A 27,145-nucleotide genomic window follows, 5' to 3' on the forward strand; every position below is an offset into this window, starting at 1 on the left:
CAATAAATATGTTCAATTATGTTCAATCCCAGAGACTCTGCAGAGAGAAAAAGATTAGATCAAGGAAATATCATATATCGGGGCGTGGCTTGCCAGCTCACTTCAATAGACGGCTAATCGTGAAGCTCCCCAGTTCAGGCTGTTTTGGAGATTATTTTCATAGACGATTGAGACTTATTTCTCTTTCAAGACAGGGGATTTTGGAGTAAAGGATGACTACTTCAAGGCAATCTAAAATAGAATCAGTTTTTCTGTCAGGAGGAGGTGCAAAATGGCAGAAAGCAGATCTAATGACTCCCTCAAAAGTTCCACTGCCCAAAGATGGTGCAGAGCGCAGTGTTGATAATGCTGAACTGCTGTCAGAGCTGAGGAATATAAAGCAAATGATATCGGAGGTAAAGGAGGAGGTGGCAGCTGTGAGACAACAGATGGAAATTGCTAATGTTAGGGTAAATCAATTGGAGAGTCGGGTGGACAAGATAGAGGAGGGATTTGTGCAATGTCAGAAAGATCATAAAATGCCAGCAGTTATGGCAAAACAGATGGAAGATTATGAAAACAGGGCACGCAGAAATAACATTAGACTATTGGGTCTCAAAGAAAATTTGGAAGGGGCAAATCCTGTTTCTTTTCTGGAGGAATTAATTCCGAAATTGCTGCCAGTGAAGTTTAAATTTCCATTGGAAATTGAACGTGCTCACAGGATTCTATCAAGAAAATCCGTTAATCAAATGGGCCCAAGACCAATAATATTTCAGGTGTTAAGGTTTCAGCAGGTGCTGGAAATATTACGACAAGCAAAAGCAAATAGAAGTCTGCAATATAAGGAATCAAAACTGTCTTTTGTGCCAGATTTTGCAAAAATGACAGCTAGCGTGAGGAAACAATATTTGTTACTGAGACCAAAACTGAAGGACCTTGACATCAAATATGGCCTTTTTTTATCCTGCCACAATGCGGATTACGCACAGTAACAAGACTTTAAACTTTGATGATCCTGATAAATTGGGAGAATACTTGGCTCAAAAAGTGGAACAGATGTCTACATAGCACGGTTCTATTAATCTGTTGATGAATATGAGTGTTTGCATTGGAAAATGCTTTGATTTTGACATAAGGGATAAAGGTTTACAGCAGGTGTGTTTGGACACTGATCTATGTGAGGAGTGCAAAGATTTTTGCTGAGAATGCTTGTATAAAGACAAAGTATTTCATGACAGTTGGAAACTGCCAGTCGTGGAATGAAATCCTCCCAGTCTTCTTTTAATGACAGCTGATTGGGGGAAAATTGGCATGAGGGAACGCCCCTGTACGTGAGCTGTTTGACGTTGGAGCTACGTAAGGTGGAGCTGTGCACTACAGTGCTGGGAGCAGTTTGTCTTGATTTTCCCTCCAAGAGTTCGTAGTGTTTATTGAAAGGAGTTGGTGCAGACTGTAACAAACATTCAAACTGGAAACACCCGACGTGGATCTGGTAGTGACATATACTTTATAGATATCTTTTTCTGCTCCAGTCATTTTGGCTCAAGAGAAAGGACTGCTGTTATGTGCTGAAGTTTGGCCTGCTGTGATGTTTTTAAAACGGACATATTCCTTATTATTCTTAGTTTATGTCAATTATCTGAATAAAATGTTTATTTTGAGGTTGAAAGACTAATTGTAGGGGTTAAAGCTACTAGTTTCATTATAATTTATGAGTTCATATTCAGTTCTCCATCGTTACTATATAAACTTATACCATATGCTATTTTGTATTATAATACATGAACTATTTAGTTAAGGGGAAGGTTAGAAAATGTATTAATCCCTACAATTAGTTTCTAAGTGGGTAGAATGATTTCTGTTATATTTGGCAGAGGGAAAGGGTGGGTATGAATTCAAAAGTAAGAAATGTGAGTAAATTTAGAGGGGTGCAAGTATGACAATTGATTCTGAGTTTCATATTATAGTTAAAGGAAATTGATAGGGGATTAATTATAATAATTTGATATAAATTATGGGATGGGTATTAATATATGATAATTGAGTTTGAGATTCATATTATAGTCAAAGGAAATGGTTATGAGTGTAATATTTGGTACTGAATATTAATTTAGGAGGGTACAAGATAGAGGTTTTATCTGATATAAGTTGCTAACAGTAATTTAATATTCTAAATGGAAGTGGGTTATAAGAAGATAAAGGTACCACAACATAGTAACATAGTAGATGATGGCAGATAAAGACTCGAATGGTCCATCCAGTCTGCCCAACCTGATTCAATTTAAATTTTTTAATTTTTTCTTCTTAGCTATTTCAGGGCAAGAATCCAAAGCTCTACCCGGTACTGTGTTTGGGTTCCTACTGCCAAAATCTCCGTTAAAACCTACTCCAGCACATCTACACCCTCCCAGTCATTGAAGTCTTCCCCAGCCCATCCTCCACCAAACGGCCATATACAGACACAGACCGTGCAAGTTTGCCCAGTACTGGCCTTAGTTCAATTTTTAATATTATTTTCCGATTCTAGATCCTCTGTGTTCATTCTATGCTTCTTTGAACTCAGTCACAGTTTTACTTTCCACCACCTCTCTCGGGAGCACATTCCAGGCATCCACCACCCTCTCCGTAAAGAAGAATATCCTAACATTGCCTTTGAATCTACCACCCCTCAACCTCAAATTGTGTCTTCTGGTTTTATCATTTTTCTTTCTCTGGAAAAGATTATGTTCTACGTTAATACCCTTCAAGTATTTGAACATCTGAATCATATCTCCTCTGTCCCTTCTTTCCTCTAGGGCAGGGGTGTCAAAGTCCCTCCTGGAGGGCCGTAATCCAGTCGGGTTTTCAGGATTTCCTCAATGAATCGGCATGAGATCTATTTGCATGCGCTGCTTTCAATGCCTATTCATTGGGGAAATCCTGAAAACCCGACTGGATGGCGGCCCTCCAGGAGGGACTTTGACACCCCTGCTCTAGGGTATATATATTCAGGGCTTCCAGACTCTCCTCATACATCTTCTGGTGCAAGCCTCCTATCATTTTCGTCACTCTCCTCTGGACCGCTTCAAGTCTTCTTACGTCCTTCGCCAGATACGATCTCCAAAACTGAACACAATACTCCAAGTGGAGCCTTACCAATGACCTGTACAGGGAAACCTTCTTCCTTCTACTTGCTACGCCTCTCTTTATACAGCCCAGCATCCTTCTGGCAGCAGCCACTGCCTTGTCACACTGTTTTTTCACCTTTAGATCTTCGGACACTATCACCCCAAGGTCCCTCTCCCCGTCCGTGCATTTCAGCTTCTCTCCTCCTAGCATATATGATTCCTTCCGATTATTAATCCCCAAATGCATTACTCTGCATTTCTTTGCATTGTATTTTAGTTGCCAGGCATTAGACCATTCCTCTAACTTTTGCAGATCCTTTTTCATATTTTCCACTCCCTCTTCGGTGTCTACTCTGTTACAAATCTTGGTATCATCTGCAAAAAGGCACACTTTTCCTTCTAACCCTTCAGCAATGTCACTCACAAACATATTGAACAGGATTGGCCCCAGCACCGAACCCTGAGGGACTCCACTACTCACCTTTCCTTCCTCCGAGCGACTTCCATTAACCACCACCCTCTGGCGTCTGTCCGACAGCCAGTTTCTAACCCAGTTCACCACTTTGGGTCCTAACTTCAGCCCTTCAAGTTTGTTCAACAGCCTCCTATAAGGAACTGTATCAAAGGCTTTGTTGAAATATAAGTAAATTACATCTAGCATATGTCCTCGATTCAGCTCTCTGGTCACCCAATCAAAAAATTCAATCAGGTTCATTTGGCACAATTTACCTTTTGTAAAGCCATGTTGCCTCGGATCCTGTAACCCATTAGATTCAAGGAAGTACATTAATCTTTCTTTCAGCAACACTTCCATTATTTTTCCAACAACTGAAGTGAGGCTCACCGGCCTGTAGTTTCCTGCTTCATCCCTATGAATTCTTTAAGGGATATATGTTAATTATTAATTTGTTTTAGTAGGTAAAAATTGGGGGAAGTTGCAATAATATATTTGCTTTTCTTTAGCTTTTATTTAGCGTTATTGAATATCTTCACGCCAAAATTAATTTAAATCATAAAATTGACCTTCTTCTACTCTATATTCCTCCCCCTATAGACCATATAAAGTTAACTTCTCTTCACAATTTAATTTTTGATTTTTGTTCAGCTTCTAACTATCCTGTAATATTGGGGGACTTTAATATCCATTTCGACAATCCTACTAATTCAAACACTTTAGATACACTAAATTTCTTCAAAACATTGGATCTGCAAACTTTGATCCACGAACCAACACATTCAGCTAAACACCCTCTTGACATGATTCTTACACCTGAATCTCAAAATATCTCTCATTCAGTTCCAAACATCTCTCCCGTACCTTGGTCCGACCATCATTTTATTTCACTTAACCTCTATCTTTCAGAACCATTACTTCCAAACCATTCTTCTGAAATCAAAAAGATCTCATTTAGAGACTTTTCCAAACTTGAAACCTCTGACATCACACCTTTCTTCGGAACTTCCACTACTTTCCCCAACTTTAACTCCATTGAGGAACAACTTCAATTCTGGAATTCCTCTCTCGAATCTATTGTGAAAACTAAAATACCTTTGATCTCAAAAACTGTCTCTGCTCGTAAACTGAGAAATCCTTGGTACTTGGAAGAACTATCTTTGTTAAAAACACAACTTCGCTCTTTAGAAAGGAAATGGCGATCTTCCAAAACTCCATCTAACCTTCAACATTTTAGTGAAAAGGCTTCTCTTTACAAAAATAAAATCACTCAGGCAAAAATACATACTATGCCAATAAAATTCAAAAAGCAAAAAATTCCACTGCCCTATTCGCTATCCTAAAATCCATTAACCCAGAGACAAAAAACAATACTACTAACCAAATATCAACTTTAAAAGCACAGGAACTGGCAGACTACTTCTGCCAAAAAATTGCCACCATCAGACAAAACTTTGTTGGTAATAAGACAAATAAGCTTTCAGCCGATGATACAACTAATTTCATACCCACAGCTAAATGCATTAATTTCAAAACACCATCTTTAGGGGATATAGAAGGCTACCTTAAATCAATTAATCTAAAGGGCTCTCGACTAAAAATCATCCCCCCATTTTATCTAAAAAAATTTTTTGTTTGCTTCGGACCTTTCATTCTTTCTCTTATTCAAAATAGTCTGCTCACTGCAAACGTTTCCATTTCTTGGAAAACCTCAATTGTCACACCAATATTAAAAAACTTTAAAGTAAGTCAGGATGATACTTCCAATTACCGCCCAATTTCCAATTTACCTTTTCTAATGAAATTAACTGAAAAACTAGTTTTTGAACAACTTTCAGATTTTATCGAATCCTCGAACGCCCTCCACCCAAATCAAACTGGTTTTCGAAAACATCACAACACAGAATATTCAATGATTGGTCTTATAACAAATATCCATTACTACTTAGACCATCATAAATCTGTTGCCCTTTTCTCATTAGATTTATCTGCAGCGTTCGATACCATTGACCACGAACTTTTATTGAATCGGTTGGAATCCTTAGGTATAGGTGGTCAAGTTCTGAAATGGTTAACCTCTTTTCTCTCAGACCATTCCTCCAGAGTCAGATTTAATAATGACTATTCTACATATTATTCTTCTACCTATGGGATACCTCAAGGGTCTATTCTGTCACCTCTCTTATTTAATATTTTTCTATCTCCTCTTCTCACCATTTCGCAATCACTGGGTTTTACATCTTTCTCTTATGCAGATGATATTCAATTCCTGCACCCTTTCGACCCGGAAAATGATGAAGAAATAACGGCCATCAATAAAAAATTAGACTTGATAAAAGACTGGTTAAGTTCTAATAAATTGGCATTAAACATTCAAAAATCCAAAACCATGTTTTTTACCTGGAAAAGAGACTTAACGCCAATATCACCGTTCATCCTAGATAATATCCCCCTAGAGTCTGTACCTATGCTGAAAATTCTTGGAGTAGTGGTTGATGTTGACTTATCATTTCATAATCACATCAGTCAAATAGTTAAATCTTGTTTCCATAAATTACGTCTGATTAGTTCAATTTCTAGATCCTAAATCTATTAATATATTAATCCATTCTATGATCATATCTAAAATCGATTACTGCAACTCTCTTCTAATCAATATAACACATAAAGAAAAAAGATGGCTTCAGATAATTCAAAATATGGCAATAAAACTTATTCATAAAGTGAAAAAATATGATCATGTCACACCACTAATGATTAAATCATACTGGCTTCCTATTTCCCACCAAATTAACTTTAAGATCCTATTTTTAGTATTCAAAGTACTAATCTTTAACGAACCACAATTTATGACAAGAATGATTATTCCATACAATGCCCCGTGTTCTCTACGATCATCTTCTTCAAATTTACTAACAATTCCCTCTTTGAAAATCGTTGGCACAAGAAGAAATGATATGTTTTCTGTTATGGCTCCTAAATTGTGGAATTCACTGCCTCATTATATTAGAAATGAAAAAGATCTCTCATCTTTTAAAAAATTATTAAAAACTTTTTTGTTTCAAGACGCTTTTGATGTTTAATATGCCTTATCTGGGACCCCTCACATTTTGTTACGAATATCAAACACATTAACCCCTTTCCCTCCCTATCATTTTTTTCCTTTTATGTAATTTCCAATATAGAATGAAGTTGTAACTTTTCCCTCCTTTCCTTCTTCAATCATGTCTGTCTTTAATATGACTGCAAAAATGTTAGTTGATTTATTTAATTTGTATGTTGTTTTGGTTGTCCAATTGTATGTGAGACCACTATCTGGTGGCTTTTTAAATTGTACATCGCTTAGAAAATTTGTATAAGTGATTCATCAAATGGTAATAAAACTTGAAACTTTATCTTGGGTGAATACATGATAATTTTATGATGATTGTGAATTATAATGACACCTGGATGGGGCTTTCGAAGGTTGTCTATATAGGAGCTTCCAAGTAATCCAATGTTTTTATGGGGAGGGTGGAGGGAGGGTTATGGGGGATATTTATATGGGGTATGGATGTGTATAAAAAAGAAATTACAGAGTCGTTTTAATTTGGATTATAGTATACAGTTCATAAATATCAAATTTTTAAAATGGATATGAAATTGTTTTCTTTGAATGTCAAGGGTCTCAATCACCCAGTTAAAAGGAGGAAAATTCTTAATTTTTTGAAGAAACAGGATGCGGATGGCTTCTTTTTCCCAAGAAACTCACTTGTCGAGAACAGAGATATCTAAATTAGAGGGTAAGTGGGTGAAACTGAGTTTTTGTGCCCCAGCATTGGGTAAAAAAGGCTGGGGTGGCTATCCTTGTGCATAAAAAATGTATGGCAACGTTTGGGTCTGTCATGGCGGACCCTTTGGGAAGTTGGCTTAAAGTTGACATGAAATCTGGGGAAAATAGTCTGACGCTTCTTAATATTTATGCTCCTAATGTGAATCGGGCTGAATTTTTCAAGGTTCTTCAGCAGATGATTTTACCACTGGCTACTTCTAAATTAATAGTGGCAGGGGATTTTAATGCTGTCATGGACCCATTGGTAGATAAACAACCCAGTAGGTTACAAAAATCTATGAGTTTAGAGAATTTGATACAGGCGTATGGACTAAAAGATATATGGAGGATCCTTCATTATAATGCTCGGGAAGACCCTCCCCCTTCACCCAGTATCAAGTGATAGCGGGAAAGCCATTCCCGCTATTTCCACTGAATATGGGGTACCCTCTACTCAGACAAGTAAATTAGTTTTTACTGAAATACCTAAACCACTTGAATTCTCAGGTGTAGTAGTGGATCAACCACCAGCAGTGGAAACACAAGATATTACCCTAAAAGATTTGTGGTTAGGTATATCTAGAGTTGAAGGGTTTCTCAGAGAAACAGTGAAACAAACATTGGACTTTTCAGTCTGTTTCTCAAAAATTTGAGAATGTGGATTCCAATATAAGTTGTTTGGATAAAAGATTAAGCGTGGTTGAAACTCAAAGTAATACACTTCAAGCTGTCTCAGTTAAGGATTCTACGGCATTACATTCTAAAATGGAAACGATGGAAAATATGTATAGAGCGAGGAATGTCCACTTGGTTAATTTCCCAGTAACTCATTTACTGTCTTCTGAAATTTTGTTAAGGAAATACTTTAAAGAAATACTGGGATTACCCAATGTGGAAAATTTCCCATTAAATAATTATTACTATGTTCCGCAAAGGAAAATACAATCCGCCCAGGAGGTGGACCATCTGGTCACAAATGAAGTGAATTTGACAGAGTTTTTGGAGGATAGTCAGGATGTGATCCAAAGTAGGTCCACTATGGTAATAACATGTATGAGTGAGATAGACAAAATGTTAATAATGAAACTTTACTTCAAAAATAGATTGACAAAATTTTTTGGAGATTTGGTTAGAATTTTTCCCGATGTCTCGAGAGCTACGCAATTAAGAAGGAAAGAATTTTAAAAATTAAAAACAAGGGTGGTAGCTCTCGACGTATCGTATTATCTAAAATTTCCATGTAAATGTCTTGTTAAATTACAAGACATTGAATATGTATTTTGGGATCCTATTCAGTTGCAACAATTTTTATTAGCTCGAGAACAGAAATGAGTTTTCTTTTGTTAAATATGTTTCACTACTGAGAAATTGGAGGATAAAATAGTCACATAAATAGTAGGGACTGGTTAAAGATTCACAAGGATGAATCAAGAACCAATTCTTTAAATTAGTAGTATGTCTTCTCATGCTAGTGGGCTTGAAAAGGAATTTTGTTTATATGTCTAAATATTGTTAATTATGTGTAAGAATCCTATTTTTCCTGGTATCATCTGATATTGTAATCTTTAAATTTGTATATAAATAATACTCGGGAATTTTCATTTTGCTCCCATGTTCACAATTCATTTTCAAGAATAGATTATATTTTTGTTTCGACGCAACACACAATACAGGAGCGCAACCTTTGCGCGGGACCAGGCAGGAAGCGCAAAGGTCGCGCTCCTGCATTGTGCGTCGCATCACTCTACAGAGAGGCAGCCGTCCAGCAGAAGACCGCGCTGGACCACCGCTTCTTTAAAAAGGTACCAGGGAACCTTTCTTCAGGCAGCTTCGGGGAGGCCATTCTTCGGGTGGCTTCAGGGAGGCTTTCCTTGAGCAGCTTTGGGGAGGCCTTTCTTCAGGTGGCTTCGGGGGGGGAGGCCTTTTCTTGGGCGGCTGCAAGCTGCTTCTTTGGGCTGCAGGCAGTTTCGGGCTGCAGGCTACTTCTTTGGGCTGTTTTGGGATTCCCAGCACCAGACGCACCTAGGTGTAGAGGAGGAAAAACCAAGAAGAAAAAAATTCTGAACCAAATTTTTGTTTTCTTGGTTTTTCCTCTTCTACAGGTGGGTGCGTCTTATGGACGGGTGCATCTTATAGTCCGAAAAATACGGTATATTTTAGGTAACCTACCAAAACTTGCCAACCGTTCCTTCTATAAAGAACTTGATGTCCTACTTTCTAAATTTATTTAGTGTTACAAGCTTCCCCGGATTGCCCTCTCCATATTGAAGGCTTCTAGAAAATATGGTGGCATGGGATTTCCAGACTTCTATAAATATCATCTCGCTATGCTATTGAGATATGGCACTCATTGGATTTTTGATCTCTCATAGTCCTCGATTCTTCCAACATGGCATTCCATTGAATCTTACTTTACTTTTCCAATCCCACTCAAATGCATTCCCTTCCAAAATAACATTAAATCACCAATGGCCTATGACATAATTATTCACAACAATCATGCTATCCAGGCATTAGAAAAGGCTTCACCCAATCAAAGTAAAACCTCCTTATCGGCTCCTCTTTGGAATAATTCTAATATCCTTATTGATAATAAACAATCGGATTACCTGGATACAGAAGGGTATATGGAATATCAGTCATATGATTTTAAATAACAGTCTGATACCTTTTTCTCAATTACAAAATCATTATAATCTCCCTTCTATAGAATTTTATAAGTGTTTACAATTAAAACATTGCATATCTAGCTTAAACATTGCTTATCTAGCCTAATACTATCTTTTCATCTAAGTTCATGGAACTTTGTCATATTGGTTTTACAATGGGTCATACTACTTCTCTATTCTATCGATTCCTTATCGATTCATCTTTTACCTTACCACAGCATACTAAACAACTCTGGTCTTCTGAATCTAATTGGTTATACTTTTTTAGATATTCTCTACATCCCACCATGACCACTAGTATTATACAATCCTTATATTTTCTTTTTTATAAAGCCTATTGGACTCCAAGTAAACTACATAGGGCCCATCTATCTTACTCCAATAAATGTTGGTATTGCAATAACTAGTTAGGTGAACTTTAACATATGATCTACGATTGTCTGTTGATTCAAACATTTTGGCTCTCAATTTAGAAAAAACATTTGCAATATTCTACCCATCTCCACTCAGTTATCCGTTGAGATAATTCTTTTTAGATCACTCGCTCTGCCTGGTATCCTGGATGTTTAGCAATTCAGATTACTAGATGCTCTTTTAGCTATCTCCTTGCAGATGATCTTGTCACATTGGAAATCTGCTCACTTACTAAATAATACCTTTTGGTGGGCCAATGTAATGATGATACATAACTTTGAATGTAAAGCTAATTGTCTCATGAATAAGAGACTTAAATCTATTAAAATGTGGTCCCCTTACTAAATGTCATCTTTCCATTAAAGTTATATATAATAATAATAATAATTTTATTCTTATATACTGCCACACCGAAAAAGTTCTAGGTGGTTCACAACAAGGTGAGCTAATACATGAGACACAGATAAAATACAAATTAGAATAATGGACTTAAAAACAGATAAAGACAGAAAGCATTTACAATATAATGCAGAAAATACCGACATGGCAGGGAAAGAAGTAATACATAGAACAGATAAAATACATCAAGTTGAATATAAGGAACTTGATTGAAAAAATGAAGCAGAATGCATTAAGATACCATATCTTCCAACTATTTAAGATAACAGTTCCAACTGTTTAAGATACCATATGTTCCAACTGTTTCAATAATATCAACCTTACTCCTTCATTTGCTCACCATCTCATGTTGACTGCATTAGATATAATTCTTATGAGTCTCCTGCTGAACTAGCTAGTTTCTTCTTATGGCTTCATATAATTGTTCTTGTTTACTCATTGTAAATAGGTGCCTGTTGATCCCTAGTTGCATTTCTGTTTATGATTGTGCCATCTTTACAGTATAATGTACTTATCTTTGTACTTGTAAAAATTTCAATAAAATATTTGAAAATGAAAAGTGATGGGGGAGTAGCGTTTAGTAATTTGGATTGCCAAACTGATAGATACTAGAGGGGGCTATAAGTAAAAGAAATCTTTATTTACCTTTCTATTTTGCATTCTGTTGCTATTTTGCATGATGCACACTTTTGTCATGCTTATTATTCTTTTTATATGGCTGAGTGACTTAATAAAGATATTCAGAATAAACACAAAGCTGCTCACCACAAACCCCGGTAAGCTAGAAGTGGTATTAAGATATACCTTAATTGCATGGTATAGGAAAACTCCATGCATTGCTTCTCTGATGACATCCATGCCTCGAAACGAGAATGAAAGGTTTGAAAGGCCACCACTAATTTTGGCTCCAGGAAGAGTTTTCTAATCAAATTTAAAAAAAAAAAAGCACAGCCATAGCTCATTTCAAGCTCATACATTTTATTAAAGTACAGCAAGTCAGTTAAGATCATGAAGAAACAGCACATTTTTTTTAGATGTCTGTATCCAAAATTTCATTAATAAATACATTATGCCTGATATTCATCACTATTTAGATGGACGGGAATGGCTCCCAGCTAGCTAAATAGCGCTAAGCTATTGATATTCAGAGGGAGCAAGCCAGCTCTCTCCCATTGACTATCCTGGACTCTGGCTAGGCCGGTCACTGGCTATGTCATGTCTCTTAGCTAGTAAACGCCAATATTCATTGACTGGCTAAGTCTAGTAGCCAGATAGACCCACCTAAATAGAAGGTCCATCTTTGGTTCCTGTGATTTAGCTGACCAGTCAAGGAATATTGGCTTGGCCGGTTATGTCAAACATGGCTGAATTTAAACTGGAAATGTAATGTCAGTGGCTGTATATGGCCCCGGCAATTAATTTATGGGTTCACCACCAACCATGGGAGTTAGTCAGGCTGCTGCTTCCCATGGTCTGAATATCAGCTTCATGGCTTCTGAAACACTAAGGAAATCAGGAAAAAAAGTCATGCATGCCAATCATATATTATACATGAAACATCTAGATCCTGAATTTCTTCGGTTCCTCCCCCCACACACACAGAATGGAAGCAAAGCCTTATGAAACTAAGCCTTTACTGCAAAATGTATTAGTTCAAAACCAAAACTTTCCCTTTGGGTAACCTCTGGAACTGAAATGTTTGTTTTTGAGCAAATTTCTTCATTACAGATGCATCGGATAAAAAGAGATTATGTACTTAACCTGGTAAGATCTTTTCCAGTAGATAGGTGAGACATTCTAGACCAGGGGTGGGCAACTCCTTTCAATGCATATTCATTGGGGAAATCCTGAAAACCCGACTGGATTTCGGCCCTCAAGGACCAGAGTTGCCCACCACTGTTCTAGACCATAGAGTTATTTCCCACTACTCGCATGGTCTGCACAAAAAATCCATTACAGTTTATTCACTCTGCCTCTAGTGTACTTCACAGGCTAGTTTAGCGCCATCTAGCAGTCAGTATCCAAGCATAGAGAGACACACTCATCTGTGAAGTAGAGGCACCTGTAACAACAGCTAAACTATTGTTCTGCTCAAACAACTAAACAGTACCGTTAACCTCCAACAGAGGCATCAAAGAAGTTCAGAACTACTCCCACAACAGGTTATACATATGTACAAACTCTTGTTAACCCCAAAGGGTTGACCAGTCTTCAAGAAACAGATTGGATAAGTAGAAGGAGGCTGAAATCTGAATTTGAAACAGGCACAGCAAGGACAGGGTGGGTTTTTAGAATGTCTCACCTATCTACTGGAAAAGATCTTACCAGGGTAAGTACATAATCTCCTTTTCCAGTGCAATAGGTGAGACATTCTTGACCATAGGGATGTACAAAAGCAGTCCCTCAAGAAAGCTAGGGTGGGCTTGCTGCGCCGGCCTTTAAGACCGAGGACCCAAATGGCAGAGTCCTGTTTGGCAAAAAACAATCCAACAAAGTCTGCAGTGAAACAGAAACAGCACAAAAAAACAAAACAAAAGAAACTGCAGACGAGCATACAAGATGCAGGCTATGTTTATTAAAACAATTATTTATTGCAGTTAGAGTCACCACCTTTTTACAAATCAGGGTCTTGTCACGGTCCTGTCTGGCAGCAACATCCACTCTTTAGAAATTGGAAAACATGTGAAAAGAAGACCACGTCGCTGCCCTGCAAATCTCCTCAAGAGAAACAGATCTAGCTTCCGTCCATGAAGAAGCTACACACCTGTCAAAAAGCACCAACATAAATAGGGGATAGTAGCCCTGCAAGAATGTAAATTGACTAAATGGCTCTACGGATCCATCTAAAGATCATAGCCTTAGAAGCGGGAGAACCCTGCAGAATCAGATGAGCCACCACAACAGGTGGTCAGAAAGCGAAACTCATGAGAGACACCAATAATGCAGGAGCACCTTGCACCCCTCCAAGAACTTTAGCAGATGAGCCCAAGATTGGAACCAGTCAGCTGAACAACTGGGAAACCCACTTCCGGATGGACATGGAAAGCCGAAACCACTTTCAGCAAAAAGAAAGAAGGAACTGTCTGCTCTCAGAAACTTGGAGCAAAGGGTGTCGACATGACAACACCTGCCATCCAGAAATTCTACGGTCCCTAGAGAGAGCGACCAGAAAAACAGTCTGGAAAGTTAAATCCTGGAGAGAAGCATCTCTCAGTGGATCAAAAGGAAGCCTGGCAAAGCGAAACAGCACTTCATTAAGGTCCCAGATCTGGAACGGATTTATAATGGGCGGCTAGACCCGAAGATATTTTTACAAAGCCAAACAACATCTGGATGCAACTCCAAAGAGAACTGCAAATCCTGGGATCTAGAACCGGAGAGACCGGCCACCGGGATCCGCAGAGATGCCAACATGAAACCTGTATCCAGACCTGCTTGGAGAAAGCATGGACCTGCGACACCTAAGTCGAATAAGGGTCTACCTGTTCTTGGTCTTCTATGTCTTAACGTAAGCCGACACCAAGGACAACTTGGTAGACATAAGAAGCTTTAGCTATGACAAGCTCCGAATTGCCTTGATGGTTGTTTTGCTTTTTGGAGGTTTTGTTTTTTTTAAATTAAAGCTGCACGCTCAAGAGCAAAGCTGTATACTCACAGTTATCAGACACAGACAGCCTGCAGCTGCTCCCAGCCTTTTCAATGACCAGTTTAGAATTCATTGCCACACAGCTGGAAATTCTCCTTCAAGTTGATCTTCGGGCTGCTAGTCAAACTCCCGTCTGACTAAGCCTCAACCCCTGCGGGCCACCAGATGCGCACCTGGATGGGCAGAGGCGTGAAAACGCATCCTCTGCGCTGTGGAACACTGCTGAGCCCCCTAAGTGCACTACATAGTCTGCGCTCGACCCCCCGCTTAACAGGGAGTGAGACTAGGTCAGGGACGGCCCTGAGCTCCAAGGAAGACTATGCAGACTGGCTAAAAGGTACACCGAAGGGATCGGCCTGTCAGCTACAGACCAAAGTCTGTGAATTCTCAAGCAGGCAGAGCTTCAAATCCATTTCAAATGTGAAAATACTCGCAAAAGGGATGAACTTATGTCAAATTAAAATAATAAAATGGGAAGAACAGAATCTACTCAGCTGCAGCCATGCATGCATTTTATAATCTTAATGTATATTTTCTTCAAACCGCTTAGAACCTAACGGATGTAGCGGTATATAAGAAATAAATTACATTACATTACATTACTAAACTAGCCTGTGAAGCACACGAGAAGCAGAGTGAAAAATCTGTATTGGATTTCTTCTGCAGACCATGCGAATAGTGGGAAATAACCCTATGGTCTAGTTTGTCTCACCTACTGCACTGGAATAGTCATTAGCTTTCCGTAACATCTTGAATTTTGGCACCAGGCAGACAAGCTACACTATTCTCTAGAAGCAAAGTACTGAACTAAAAAAAGTAAAAGAAAAAGACAATGATATAACCTAATGAAACCAAATTTACCTTTTCCCCAAGTCTGAATGCAAGCAGGTGAGATATTCCAGGATATCATGTCTGGTCTGCAGATTGAAGCCGCTGTATCCCTCAGAAAGGAATCAGCAACCACCACTACCTTTCACCTCCTAGTGGTCACAGATCTAGCAACTTTGTGGATTTCAAGCTTTGGCCCTTTCTCACCCTGGAATGCTGTTATCTCCTCCACTTCTGGGACTACATACCAATTCTACAGTTCAAGGACAGGTGGAATCACAGTATTGATCCTGCAGGGTCCCGTAATCTGAGCCCAACTGTTCTCCCTCAACACAGCCTCTTCTTCCCCATCGATGTACCTCTTGCTCTCACAGATGCTACTCAGTCTTGCCGCTTCCTCTCTCAGTTACTTTACTTCCTTCATGAGGGATTCAAACTGATGACTGCTTGCACATGGAACCAAACCCTCTACATGGATAACATTTTCCGTCTGCACAGAGACAGAAGCTGTAACCTGGGCAACAGCTTTGATGACACGGTGTTTCCCAGCCATACTGTGGTTGAAGAAGTATAAAAAAATCGGCCTTGGGTTAGGTGGCAGGGAATTAATCACTAAACAGAGGCTTTCCTCAACTGCTATCTATATTTTAAACTGATGTTATCTTATGCTCTGAAATGCAACCTAAAATACTAATCTAGACTAAAACACTATTTGCACAAATCCCCAATAGAGGCTTTAAAGGCTTCACTATTGTCCAGGAGCAAAGTACTGAACTAAAAAAGTAAAAGAAAAAGACAATGATATAACCTAATGAAGCTCAAATTTACCTTTTCCCAAGTCTGAATGCAAGCAGGTGAGATATTCCAATGAAGTGGAGGAGTGGCCTTGTGGTTACAGCAGCTGCCTCAGCACCCTGAGGTTGTGAATTTGATTCCCACTACAACTCCTTGTGACTCTGGACAAGTGACAGAACACTTCATTGCCCCAGGTACAAAAATTTATATAAACTGCTTTGATTGTATAAACCACAAAGAAAGGAGAAATTAGGTTCTTACCTGCTAATTTTCTTTCTTTTAGACTTTCCAGACTGGTACAGCCTCACTGATGAGTAATACCTCATTATGACCAGCAGGTAGAGACTGAGACAAAAACCTTTGGTTGCACTATAAGTAGTTGTACTTCCCCCTAATCTGACCAGTCTGCCGAATAGCTAAGCAGAACTAAGCAGTGCTAATTATAACAGTAAAAACACTCCGAACAGGAGTAACAATACTGTTGGAACATAGAGCAATACTGTTGGAAGATGCAGAGAGAAGCCCCTTCAGCAAAGGTCCCCACAGCTCGCCAGCTGAGCCAAAGCCGCTGTTCTTGCTATCTCTCCGGCCCTAGAAAACGTTTCAAGTTTCAAGTTTTTATTAATGCTTGATAAATCGCTTATTTAATTTCCTAAGCGATGTACAGTTCAAATTAAAAAGTGGGCAGTGAATACAATAACATAAATTAAAACTTACTAAGTAAGACAACATGAGTCGTGAGAGGTAGGAGGAGAAAGTTACAATTTCTTTGCAGAATATGAAAAACATAGAAGGGAAGTTAACACAAGGAGGGGTAAAATTTAAAAAATTGAGCCAAAAAAAAAAACATTCTAAATCGGTGGGTCATAGATTAAACGCATCTTTAAAAAGGTAGGTTTTTAAAATTTTTTTGAAGGATACGAGGTCCTTTTCATCTCTTATGTATTGAGGTATAGAATTCCACAGAAGAGGGGCTGTAACCGAAAACATGTCCTGTCTTCTGGTTCCTATTATTTTCAAGGATGGAACTGTTAGCAGGTTATTAGAGGCTGACCGGAGAGTCCAGGGAGTGTTATATGGAGTGAGCATTCTGGTTATGAACTGTGGTTCATTATAAGTTAGAGATTTGAAAACTAAAAGTAATATTTTGAATGTGATTCGATGGCTTATGGGGAGCCAATGAGAATCTATCATCAGAGGGGTGACATGGTCAAATTTTTTGGCATTATAAATCAGTTTGATCGCTGTATTTTGGATAATTTGTAGTCTCCTTTTTTCTTTTTGTGGAATATTAAAGAAGAGAGAGTTACAGTAGTCAATTTTGGAAATGATCAATGAGTGAATCAGTATACTAATGGACTTAGGCTCAAGGAACTTAGATATAGAACGTATTATGCGTAATTTGAAAAAACAAGATTTAATTGTATTCCCTATGTTTTCATGAAATGAAAGCTTGTCATCAACGATGATGCCTAAGATTTTTAGCGAAGAAACGATATCTAAGGGAGTACTGTCTAGGATAAAGGTAGTGCTCAATGTAATGTTCTTCTTCCAAGAGAATAGCATTGTTTTTGTTTTTTTGACGTTTAACGCTAATTTATTAGAGTGAAGCCATTTTTTTATTGAGTCTAGTTTATTATTAACTGCCTGGATTTCGTCTGTGTTTCCCGGGTCTATAGGGTGCACTAATTGGATGTCATCAACGTATGCAAAGGCTGTAAATCCAATGGATTGACACAGGTTTAAAAGTGGGGACAGAAAGATGTTGAATAGAAGAGGCGACAGAATGGAACCTTGTGGAATACCATAGGTTGATGAGAAAGGTTTAGATTGCTCATTGTTAAAGTAGACTATTGAGGAGCGATTAGAAAGAAAAGATTCATAGTAACATAGTAGATGACGGCAGATAAAGACCCGAATGGTCCATCCAGTCTGCCCAACCTGATTCAATTTAAATTTTTTTTTTTTTTTCTTCTTAGCTATTTCTGGGCAAGAATCCAAAGCTTTACCTGGTACTATGCTTGGGTTCCAACTGCCGAAATCTCTGTTAAGACTTACTCCAGCCCATCTACACCCTCCCAGCCATTGAAGCCCTCCCCTGCCCATCCTCCACCAAACGGCCATACACAGACACAGACCGTGCAAGTCTGCCCAGTAACTGGCCTAGTTCAATATTTAAGATTATTTTCTGATTCTAAATCTTCTGTGTTCAAACCATTCGAACCATTTCAGAACTTGATCGTTAATGCCAAAAGATTCCAGTCGTTCTAATAGTAAGACATGATCGATAGTGTCGAAAGCCGCAGATAGGTCTAGTGAAAAAAGAACTACTGATTTGTGGTGATCTAAGAAGTAATGGATATCGTTTATCATTCCAATCAGTGAGAGTTCTGTGTTGTGGAATTTCCGGAAACCTGTTTGGTTCGGATGAAGTGTGTTTGAAGCTTCAATAAAGTCTGAAAGTTGGTTAAAGACCAATCTTTCGGTTATTTTAGCGAGGAAAGGAATGTTAGCTATGGGACGGTAATTAGAAATTTCTTCCGGGCTGGTTTTATGGTCTTTCAGTATAGGTGTAATTGTAGTAGTTTTCCATGGATACGGGACATATGCAGTAGTTAAACTTTTTTGAACAAGTGAGTGAATAAATGGACAAAAGCAGGAAAAAAATTTTTGCAGATAAATCGGAGGTATAATTTCTGATCGCGTACCTCTTGGGTTAGTTTTCTGAATAGTGAATTGGATATCTTTTATATTGGGTATCTTAAATTTAGTACATTTAGAGGTTAAAATAGATTCCATTTTGCAATCAGTTTCAAGGTTATTAGTTGAATTTTGTTGAAAAGTATTACGAATGTTACTTATTTTTGAACAAAAATAATTCGCGAGTTCTTGAGCTGTGAGGTTGCATTTTTGTTTATTGTGTTCTCTGTGTGTCGAAGGAGTGATAGATTTTAAAATAGAATACAAAATAGACAGATTTTTTGCTTTTGATATTTTTTTTTGTAGTAGTTAGTTTTAGCTTGATTAATTTTCATTTTATAAAATGTTTCCTGTTCCTTATAATTTTGAAGATTTAAGTGTGATTCATTGTGTCGCCATTTTCTTTCTACGGACCTTAGATGATTTTTTTATGAGAGAAAGTTTGCGAACTGAAAGTGTTTTTGAGATTAATGGAATTTTTTATTATCGATCAATTCTTCGTCCAATGATGCAAAATATGGTGTAGGGGTAGAGGGATTGAAAAAGGGTATAATGTCTGATAATTCTAAGTTGGAGAAATCTCGAAAACAGATTGTTTTGGGTTCAGAAGTTGTAGTATAAGTGTCTGGTTTTTGGAAATGAAGATTAAATGAAATGAAGTAGTGATCAGACCAGGGAACAGTGGAAATTGATGGATCCGTGAAGGATAAAATTTGAGATTCAGTGTGAAGAACCATGTCAAGTGTGTGATTGGCGATATGAGTTGGAACTTTGATTAATGTCTGGAGATTTAAAGTGTTAAGAAAATTTGATATTTCAGTTGTAAAAATGTTAGAGCTATCTTCAAAGTATATGTTAAAGTCTCCAAGAATAATGGGGTGGGCTGAGGCAGAACAAAACTCGAAGATTAGATTTTGAAGTAAGACCAAGTTATTTTGGTTTATAGGTGGTGGAGTATAGAGTAATAAAAGATCAGTCGTAGGATTGGAATTAATTTTTGCTTGAAGATATTCGATACGACAGTACCTGTAGAAGTGTCTGAGCTGGTAATTAAATTAGTTTGAAAAATGACTGCTAGGCCACCGCCTTTTCGATTGTGCCGGTGATTCCAACAGAAATCGTAATTAGGTAGACAGCAGTAAGATAGGTAAGCTTCCTCACCTTCGGTAAGCCAGGTTATGACGATACAAAGCGCATGTAGGTCTAGGTTAATGATAGCATCTTTTAAAAGGTGGTATTTACTTTTAATTGCCCTAGCGTTGATAAGTCCTATTTTTAGGCTAGTGGTTTTTAGGGTACGATTTTTTGAAAAGGGTAAAGAGGTATTTAAAGGTTTGTTATGGGTAGAATGATATGAAATCGGTATTTCAAAGATTGAAGGAGAGCGTGTTGTGATAGTTTTATTGGACGGGGGTCAATGTCCCCAGAAGACAGTAATTTTTGAAAGGGTTGTAGGCATGATAAAATTTGTAAAGGGAATGTTGTAGGAAAACAACAAGTTTAGTACTAGAATATATAAAAAAGAGAATTAATAAATTTGAGTAAGGGACTAGCAAACGTGAAAAAGAGAAGATTGAATTTCGAAATAGAAGCGCCCTCAGGTAGCGCACGAAGGAGCGAACTAAGGAGCAGGTTCTGCTCCTTATGCGTGCGCCTCTGCGGTGTGTGCCGCAGAAGGCCCAAATATATGGCGCATGGGCTGACCTGGCTTGGGGGAGGAGTCCAGCGCGCCGGCGGCAGCAGAGGAACAAGGTACAGCAGGCAGAGAAAGCTACAGTATAAAGTAAAAAGTGAGACAACCAGTAAATAAAATCTAAAAGCAGTAAAATCAATTCTATGGTGATCTAAAGCTTATGCTGAGGTAGAACTTACAGAAAAATCCCACTCTTCACATGAAAACCGTAAGAACAACAGACAGACAGATAGGGTAGGGTGCTGTACCAGTCTGGAAAGTCTAACAGAAAGAAAATTAGCAGGTAAGAACCTAATTTCTCCTTCTTTATCACCTTTCTAGACTGGTATAGCCTCACTGATGGGATGTACTAAAGCAGTACCTATCATGGGTGGGACCTTTGGAGAACACACTCACTGAACATCGCATCCCAACGTGGCAAGGCTTACAGCTGAAACACCTCTAGAAAAAATATGGGGAGGTGGAGGAAGGGGGAGAGGGATTCAACCTGTCGAGTGTGACACTGCCGAGGTCGGGCAGACCCCCAAATAGGGTCCCCCCAAGCTCTGTCTGGCACCAGAAAGGGACAAGAAGGCCACTATGCAAATTCCAACAGGCCTACACTAACTTAGGGAAGCCAGTAATATCTTACCACCTCCTGAGAATGAGAGGACTGGTCAGATTAAGGGGAAGCACAACTACTTGTATTGCAACCAATGGTTTTTGTCTCAGTCTCCACCCACAGGTCATAATGAGGCTGTACTGGTCTGGAAAGGTGATAAAGAAAAGCGGTATATAAGTCCCATACCCTTTACCCTTCTTCCTCTTAGCAGGTCCTCACTCAGCACCTCTTCAGGACAAGGAGCAGCTGAGCTCTGGATTTTTGTAGCTATATGGGCGCCTATGAAGCTTTCTTATGAAACCTATGAAACTAGGTTTCGACAAACACCCCCCTATCAAAACTCATCAAAGAGGCCACCAACTAGACCTGGTGACTCTCTCCACCAAGGAACAGTCCAACCCCACCTTCTACTGGAAACAAGGCAACTGGTCAGACTCTCTATGGTCTGACCACCGACTATGCAGCTTCACCATAGGATGCCAACACAAACCCCCCAAAAACAATAAAACCAGAATCGCCAAAACTCACACCACCAGAGGAAAAATCGACCCTACTGAATTTTGGTCCCACATCGAAATTAACACTAATCCAACTGAAGAAACAGAACAACTCATGAGCACCTGGATCAAAAATAGTACCAATACACTAAATGAGATAGCCCCTCTCAAAACCCGCAGAATTAGATCCACTAACAAAGAGGGCTGGTTCGATTCAGAACTGCTGATGGCTAAGAAGGACCTCAGAAAAGCAGAAAGAATATGGCAAAAATCCAAAACCCTAGAACACAGATTGGCCTGGAGACAAAAACTAAAAAATTACAAAAACCTCACTAATGAAAAAAGGAAAAATTTCTACTCCCACAAAATAGGCAACACCAAATCCAACAGCAGTAACCTCTTCAAACTGGTCAATGACCTCTACAACATCGAGACCTTCACAAACATAAACGAAGAATCTACACTAACTCCAAACTCACTTGCAGACTACTTTAACACCAAAATCCAAAAACTAAGATCCATACTGCCCACCATACCCAATCCCCTCGAGCAGTTCCCTATTCTCCCGCTCCCAGATTTATCTAACCCTGACCCAGGAACCAGAACAGACCTTAGCTGGAAACAATTTAAAACAATCGACTGGCACACCTTTAATACCTATTACAACAAATACTCACGCACCTTCTGCAAATTGGACACATGCCCTCCGAACATTATGATAGCTGCCCCGCTCCACTTTAAAGCTACCATGATGACATGGGTCACCTCCCTCCTATCCACAGGTAACTTCCCATCTGAGCAAGGTCATATCATGATCACCCCAATCATAAAAAATGCGAAAGAACCACCGGATTCCCCATCCAACTACAGACCGATCGCAAGCATTCCCTTATTCACCAAAATAGCAGAAGGGTTGGTAAAGGCGGAACTTGCAGCATATCTTGAAAAATTCAACATACTAAGTGACAGTCAATCAGGTTTCCGCGCAGATCACAGCACCGAAACCATCATAGCCTCCCTTCTTGACCACCTCCACACGCTCTTCAGCCAGGGCACAAGTGCCCTGATAATACAACTGGACCTCAGTAGTGCCTTTGACCTGGTAGATCACACCATTCTCCTAGAATGCCTGGCACACATCGGCATTTCTGATCAGGTCCTCAACTGGTTCCAGGGATTCCTAAGAAATAGATCATACAAGGTTTGCAAAAACAATGCCTTCTCATACAGCTGGGACAACACCTGTGGGGTTCCTCAGGGCTCCCCCCTGTCACCCACTCTGTTTAATATCTACCTAGCCTCCCTAGGTAACCTCCTACACAACCTCAACCTCAAATTCTTTATATATGCAGATGATATCACAATTGCCATCCCACTAACCAATTTCTCAAAAGAACTACTTAATCACATCACAAATATTCTTAACCAGATCGAACTTTGGATGCTCTCGTTCAGACTGAAACTCAATCCCGACAAAACAAAATTCTTCCTAGCCACCCCTAATGACAAAATCAAAAACAACTCTATTCAATTGAAAGGAATTACTTTCCCTATTGAACCCACCCTAAAAATTCTGGGAGTCACTCTGGACAAAAATTTATCCTTAGAAAACCACACTGAACACACGGTCAAGAAAAGCTTCGCCGTACTATGGAAACTACGCACAATAAAAAAATACTTTGACGACTCCGCTTTCCGTCTACTGGTTCAATCTTCCATCCTCAGCACTCTTGACTACTGCAACATCATTTACCTAAACGCCACGAAGAAAACCACCAGGAGATTAAAATTAATCCAAAACACCGCCGTGCGTCTCATCTTCGGCCTAAAGAAATGGGAACATGTCACCCCCTTCTACCACCAACTACACTGGCTGCCATTCGATTCCAGAGTCCTTTTCAAGTTTGCATGCTTCTGCTACAAATCGGTTAATGGTGCTACTCCAAGCTACATCAACCCCCACTTTAACCTCTATCACATAAACAAGAAATCCCGCAGAACTCAACTATTCGCCTTCCCCTCACTAAAACTCTGCCACTATAAAAGATTCATAGACAAAACCTTCGCCTACCAAGCAGCCAAGCTCAACACATGGCTGGCCCAAATGATCCTCGAAGCCCCCTCCTACTTCGACTTCAGAAAATCTCTCAAAACTTACCTTTTCAGCAAACAAGACCTCTAACGGCTCTACCCTCTCACTTTTTCCTCTCCCCCCCAGCATTCACCCCCCCTTTTTTTTCTGCTCCTCTCTTCCAAGTCTTCAACAACCTCCCCCATCCTCGGTCAATTTCAGTTTTTACTTGTTACTGAACTGTTTTATTTTATTTGTTTGTAAATCTGCTAGATAACGTAGATCCTTTTGAATTGATGTAAACCGCCTAGAACTCACTGGGTATGGCGGTATATAAAAAATAAAATTATTATTATTATTATTATTATTATTTATAAAACATTAAACTTCAACCAAACATCTCATTAATATTAAAGTTTTCAAGAAGACCAAATATATCTTTTAAATGACCATCATATAAAAAATTCTACTGAAGATTAGACAATCCAGTTCTCTGTTACCAAAGGAAGTTATAATCATAGATCCATATCAGTTATTTCCCTGTCCACCATTGTACATTAAAATTTCCCATCCATTATTGTGTATTCAAATATTCAGCGCTCAGACATATAAATCCAAAATATAAAATTTAAATTTTAAAGTAGTCCCTTTAGATCAAGTCACTAAAATGATCAGGTTTCAAGCAATGTTCTGCCTTAGGATGAGATACTTCTTTTAAAATAAATATACCGTATTTTTGCTCCATAAGACGTACTTTTTCAACCCCCAAAAAGGGAGTGGAAATAAGGGTGCGTCTTAAGGAGTGAATATAAAAAAAACAAAACCCGTACCTTTTTCCCCATCCCGGCGGTCAAGCGTGCTTTCCACGCTCCTGCCTCGGTTCCCTTGCTCTATTCTGGCAATGGCAGCAGTACAGTGGTGCACGAAGCAGGTGCGTGCTTTATGCATGCCTGCTTGGTCTCGTGCTGCACTCAGAATGGCTGCCTGTCAGTTCTCGTCCCACGAAAACTGACAGGCAGCCATTCTGAGTGCAGTGCGGGACCAAACAGGCATGGAAAAAGTGTGCGCCTGCCTCGTGCACTGCTGTGCCACTGCCGGAAGAGAACAGGGGATCCGAGGCAGGAGCGCAGAAAGCGTGCTGGACCGCCAGGATGGGGAAAAAAGGCACTGGGTGTGTGTGTGTGCTGCTGCTGCCTTTGCCTTTGGGCTGGCTGGCTTGGGATTGAATGGCTGCCTTGGGGCTGGCTGGCTTGGGGTTGGGTGGGAGCTGGCAACATATGTACACATACATTGCCTGTTGGATTTTTTGGGGGTTGGCTGGCTGGCTGGCTGCCACTACACATGCCTACCATTAGACATGCCCACAACTAGACGTGCCCTATACCCTGTTCTGGCCTACCACCAGACCACCAGAGGGGGTCAGGGTACACCATTTGGTTCAGAAATTATTTTTTTCTTGTTTTTTTCTCCTCTACAGGTGGGTGTCTTAAAGAGTGAAAAATATGGTAATTTCTTTTTGTCATCCATAACTGTTCAATGAAATATTTGGTTGAAGTTTGACATTTATATTCATTTTTGGGGATTTTTTTCCCATTGTCTTTATACATAGGTATAAGAACATAAGAAGTTGCCTCCGCTGAGGCAGACCAGAGGTCCATCTCGCCCAGCGGTTCGCTCCCGCGGTGGCCCATCAGGCCCATTGCCTGAGCAATGGTCCCAGACTATCCCTATAACCTACCGCTACTCTTATCTGTACCCCTCAATTCCTTTATCCTCTAGGAACCTATCCAAACCTTCTTTGAAGCCTTGTAACGTGCTCCGGCCTATCACAGCCTCCGGAAGCGCGTTCCATGTGTCCACCACCCTCTGGGTGAAAAAGAACTTTCTGGCATTTGTTTTAAACCTGTCCCCTTTTAATTTCTCCGAGTGCCCCCTTGTACTTGTGGTTCCCCATAATCTGAAAAATCTGTCCCTGTCTACTTTCTATATACCCTTCAGGATCTTGAAGGTTTCTATCATGTCTCCTCTAAGTCTCCGCTTTTTCATTTTGACACTTTGAAACAAGCACCCTTATAAAAAAATTTGCCCCATAAGGCTTGATTTTTTAACACAGCACCTAGGTGAAAAGTCCAAAAAAGTATTTTTTTTATGAAGGCAACATAGGTACACATCTGCCTTTATAAAACAGAATCTCAGATCCAACCTCAATAGCATCACCGCATAAAAAGTTTGTGTTTATACAAAAAGGGAAAGAGGTGGAAGGCAAGTGAGAGAAAGGCGAGCACGGAGGCTGGCCTGGAAAGTCCACAATGGAATACTCAGAGAGGAACAAGAAAAAGTAATTCAAGGAGCTCACCCACCAGCAACTCCGTTTGAGCTCACCTTGATGGTCTTAATGGCTTCAATGAAGTTGACCGCGTATAGATTGTGTTCCTCCATACCAGTGCCTATAGTCAAGATGTTGGGGTCAAAGATGATGTCATTAGGATTGAAGTGGAGTTTCTGCACCAGCAAGTTGTAAGCTCTTGTGCATACTTTGATCTTTGTCTCTGTCTCTGTTGCCTGAAAAAAAACAATTTCTTTTTAATTCACTCAATTTCCTTCTGCTTCTATGGGCTTCCAACTTAGCCTGGATCAGCTTCTTTTGAACTACAGTCTCATATACCTAAGAATTTTGTCCTTATTTTTATATACTCTTTTCCTCTTATTTAATCTAGCAATTGCTTTGACAGTATTTAGTCATATGAAACCAAGCTCCTTCTGGACCCCTGCTAATGCGGAAGACCCTGACCTGAGACTTACTACTAGTATTGCATTGCAATTGAATAAAGGCAGGGCCTCCCTCTTCCAGGAGCTATGAACATTCTTTCCACAGCACTCCCACCCCCTTTCTCTAGCCTCATCCCAGGAAGTGAAAAATTTGAGCAAGAAATTTAATTCAGGTTCTGCTACCTGGCAGTGCATGAATATAAGAACAAAATGTCTGAAACAATGCCAGTGCACATACCTATTCTATTATGCCATTCTCTCAATCCAGATACACAATATCAATCAACTCACCTTTATCCATATGCAGAAGAGCTGTAAGTGTGACACTACTTTTGAAGAATATTATAGTAAAAGTCTTTAAGCCTGTTACATTAATAATAATAATTTTATTTCTTATATACCGCCAAAGCCATAGTAGTTCGAGGCGGTTTACAACGAAGAAGGGCTGGACAATCAGCGAAAATGGTACAATGGTACAATCAGAGAAAATAGGTGGCTGAGAAAAAAGGTACAAACAGAAAAAAATGGTACAATCAGCGAACGGTGGTACAATCGGCGAAGGACGGTACAATCAGCTTAGATTGGTACAATCATGGCAATAAATGGTACAGGGAAGAAGGTCAATACAATCTGCATAAAGGACATGGCGAGATAGAAGGGGCCAGGGTAGGGCTTAGAAGTCTCTTAGGGTGTGATTCGGGTGAAAAGA

General features: G+C 39.4%; 1 protein-coding gene across 4 annotated transcripts in view; it reads right to left on the minus strand.

The window, feature by feature from the left end:
* Positions 1–27,145, minus strand: part of MTR (5-methyltetrahydrofolate-homocysteine methyltransferase) — an 819,135-nt gene that overhangs the window by 290,651 nt on the left and 501,339 nt on the right. For all 4 annotated transcript variants that reach the window (XM_033935789.1, XM_033935788.1, XM_033935790.1 and 1 more), the window contains 2 exons: positions 26,050–26,229; positions 11,641–11,757 (listed from right to left, as the gene is read on the minus strand). In XM_033935789.1, coding sequence (XP_033791680.1) covers positions 11,641–11,757; positions 26,050–26,229 — 297 coding nt within the window. The remainder of the gene's footprint in view (positions 1–11,640; positions 11,758–26,049; positions 26,230–27,145) is intronic.

Source organism: Geotrypetes seraphini, chromosome 3 (assembly GCF_902459505.1).
Source record: "Geotrypetes seraphini chromosome 3, aGeoSer1.1, whole genome shotgun sequence".
NCBI lineage: Eukaryota > Metazoa > Chordata > Amphibia > Gymnophiona > Dermophiidae > Geotrypetes > Geotrypetes seraphini.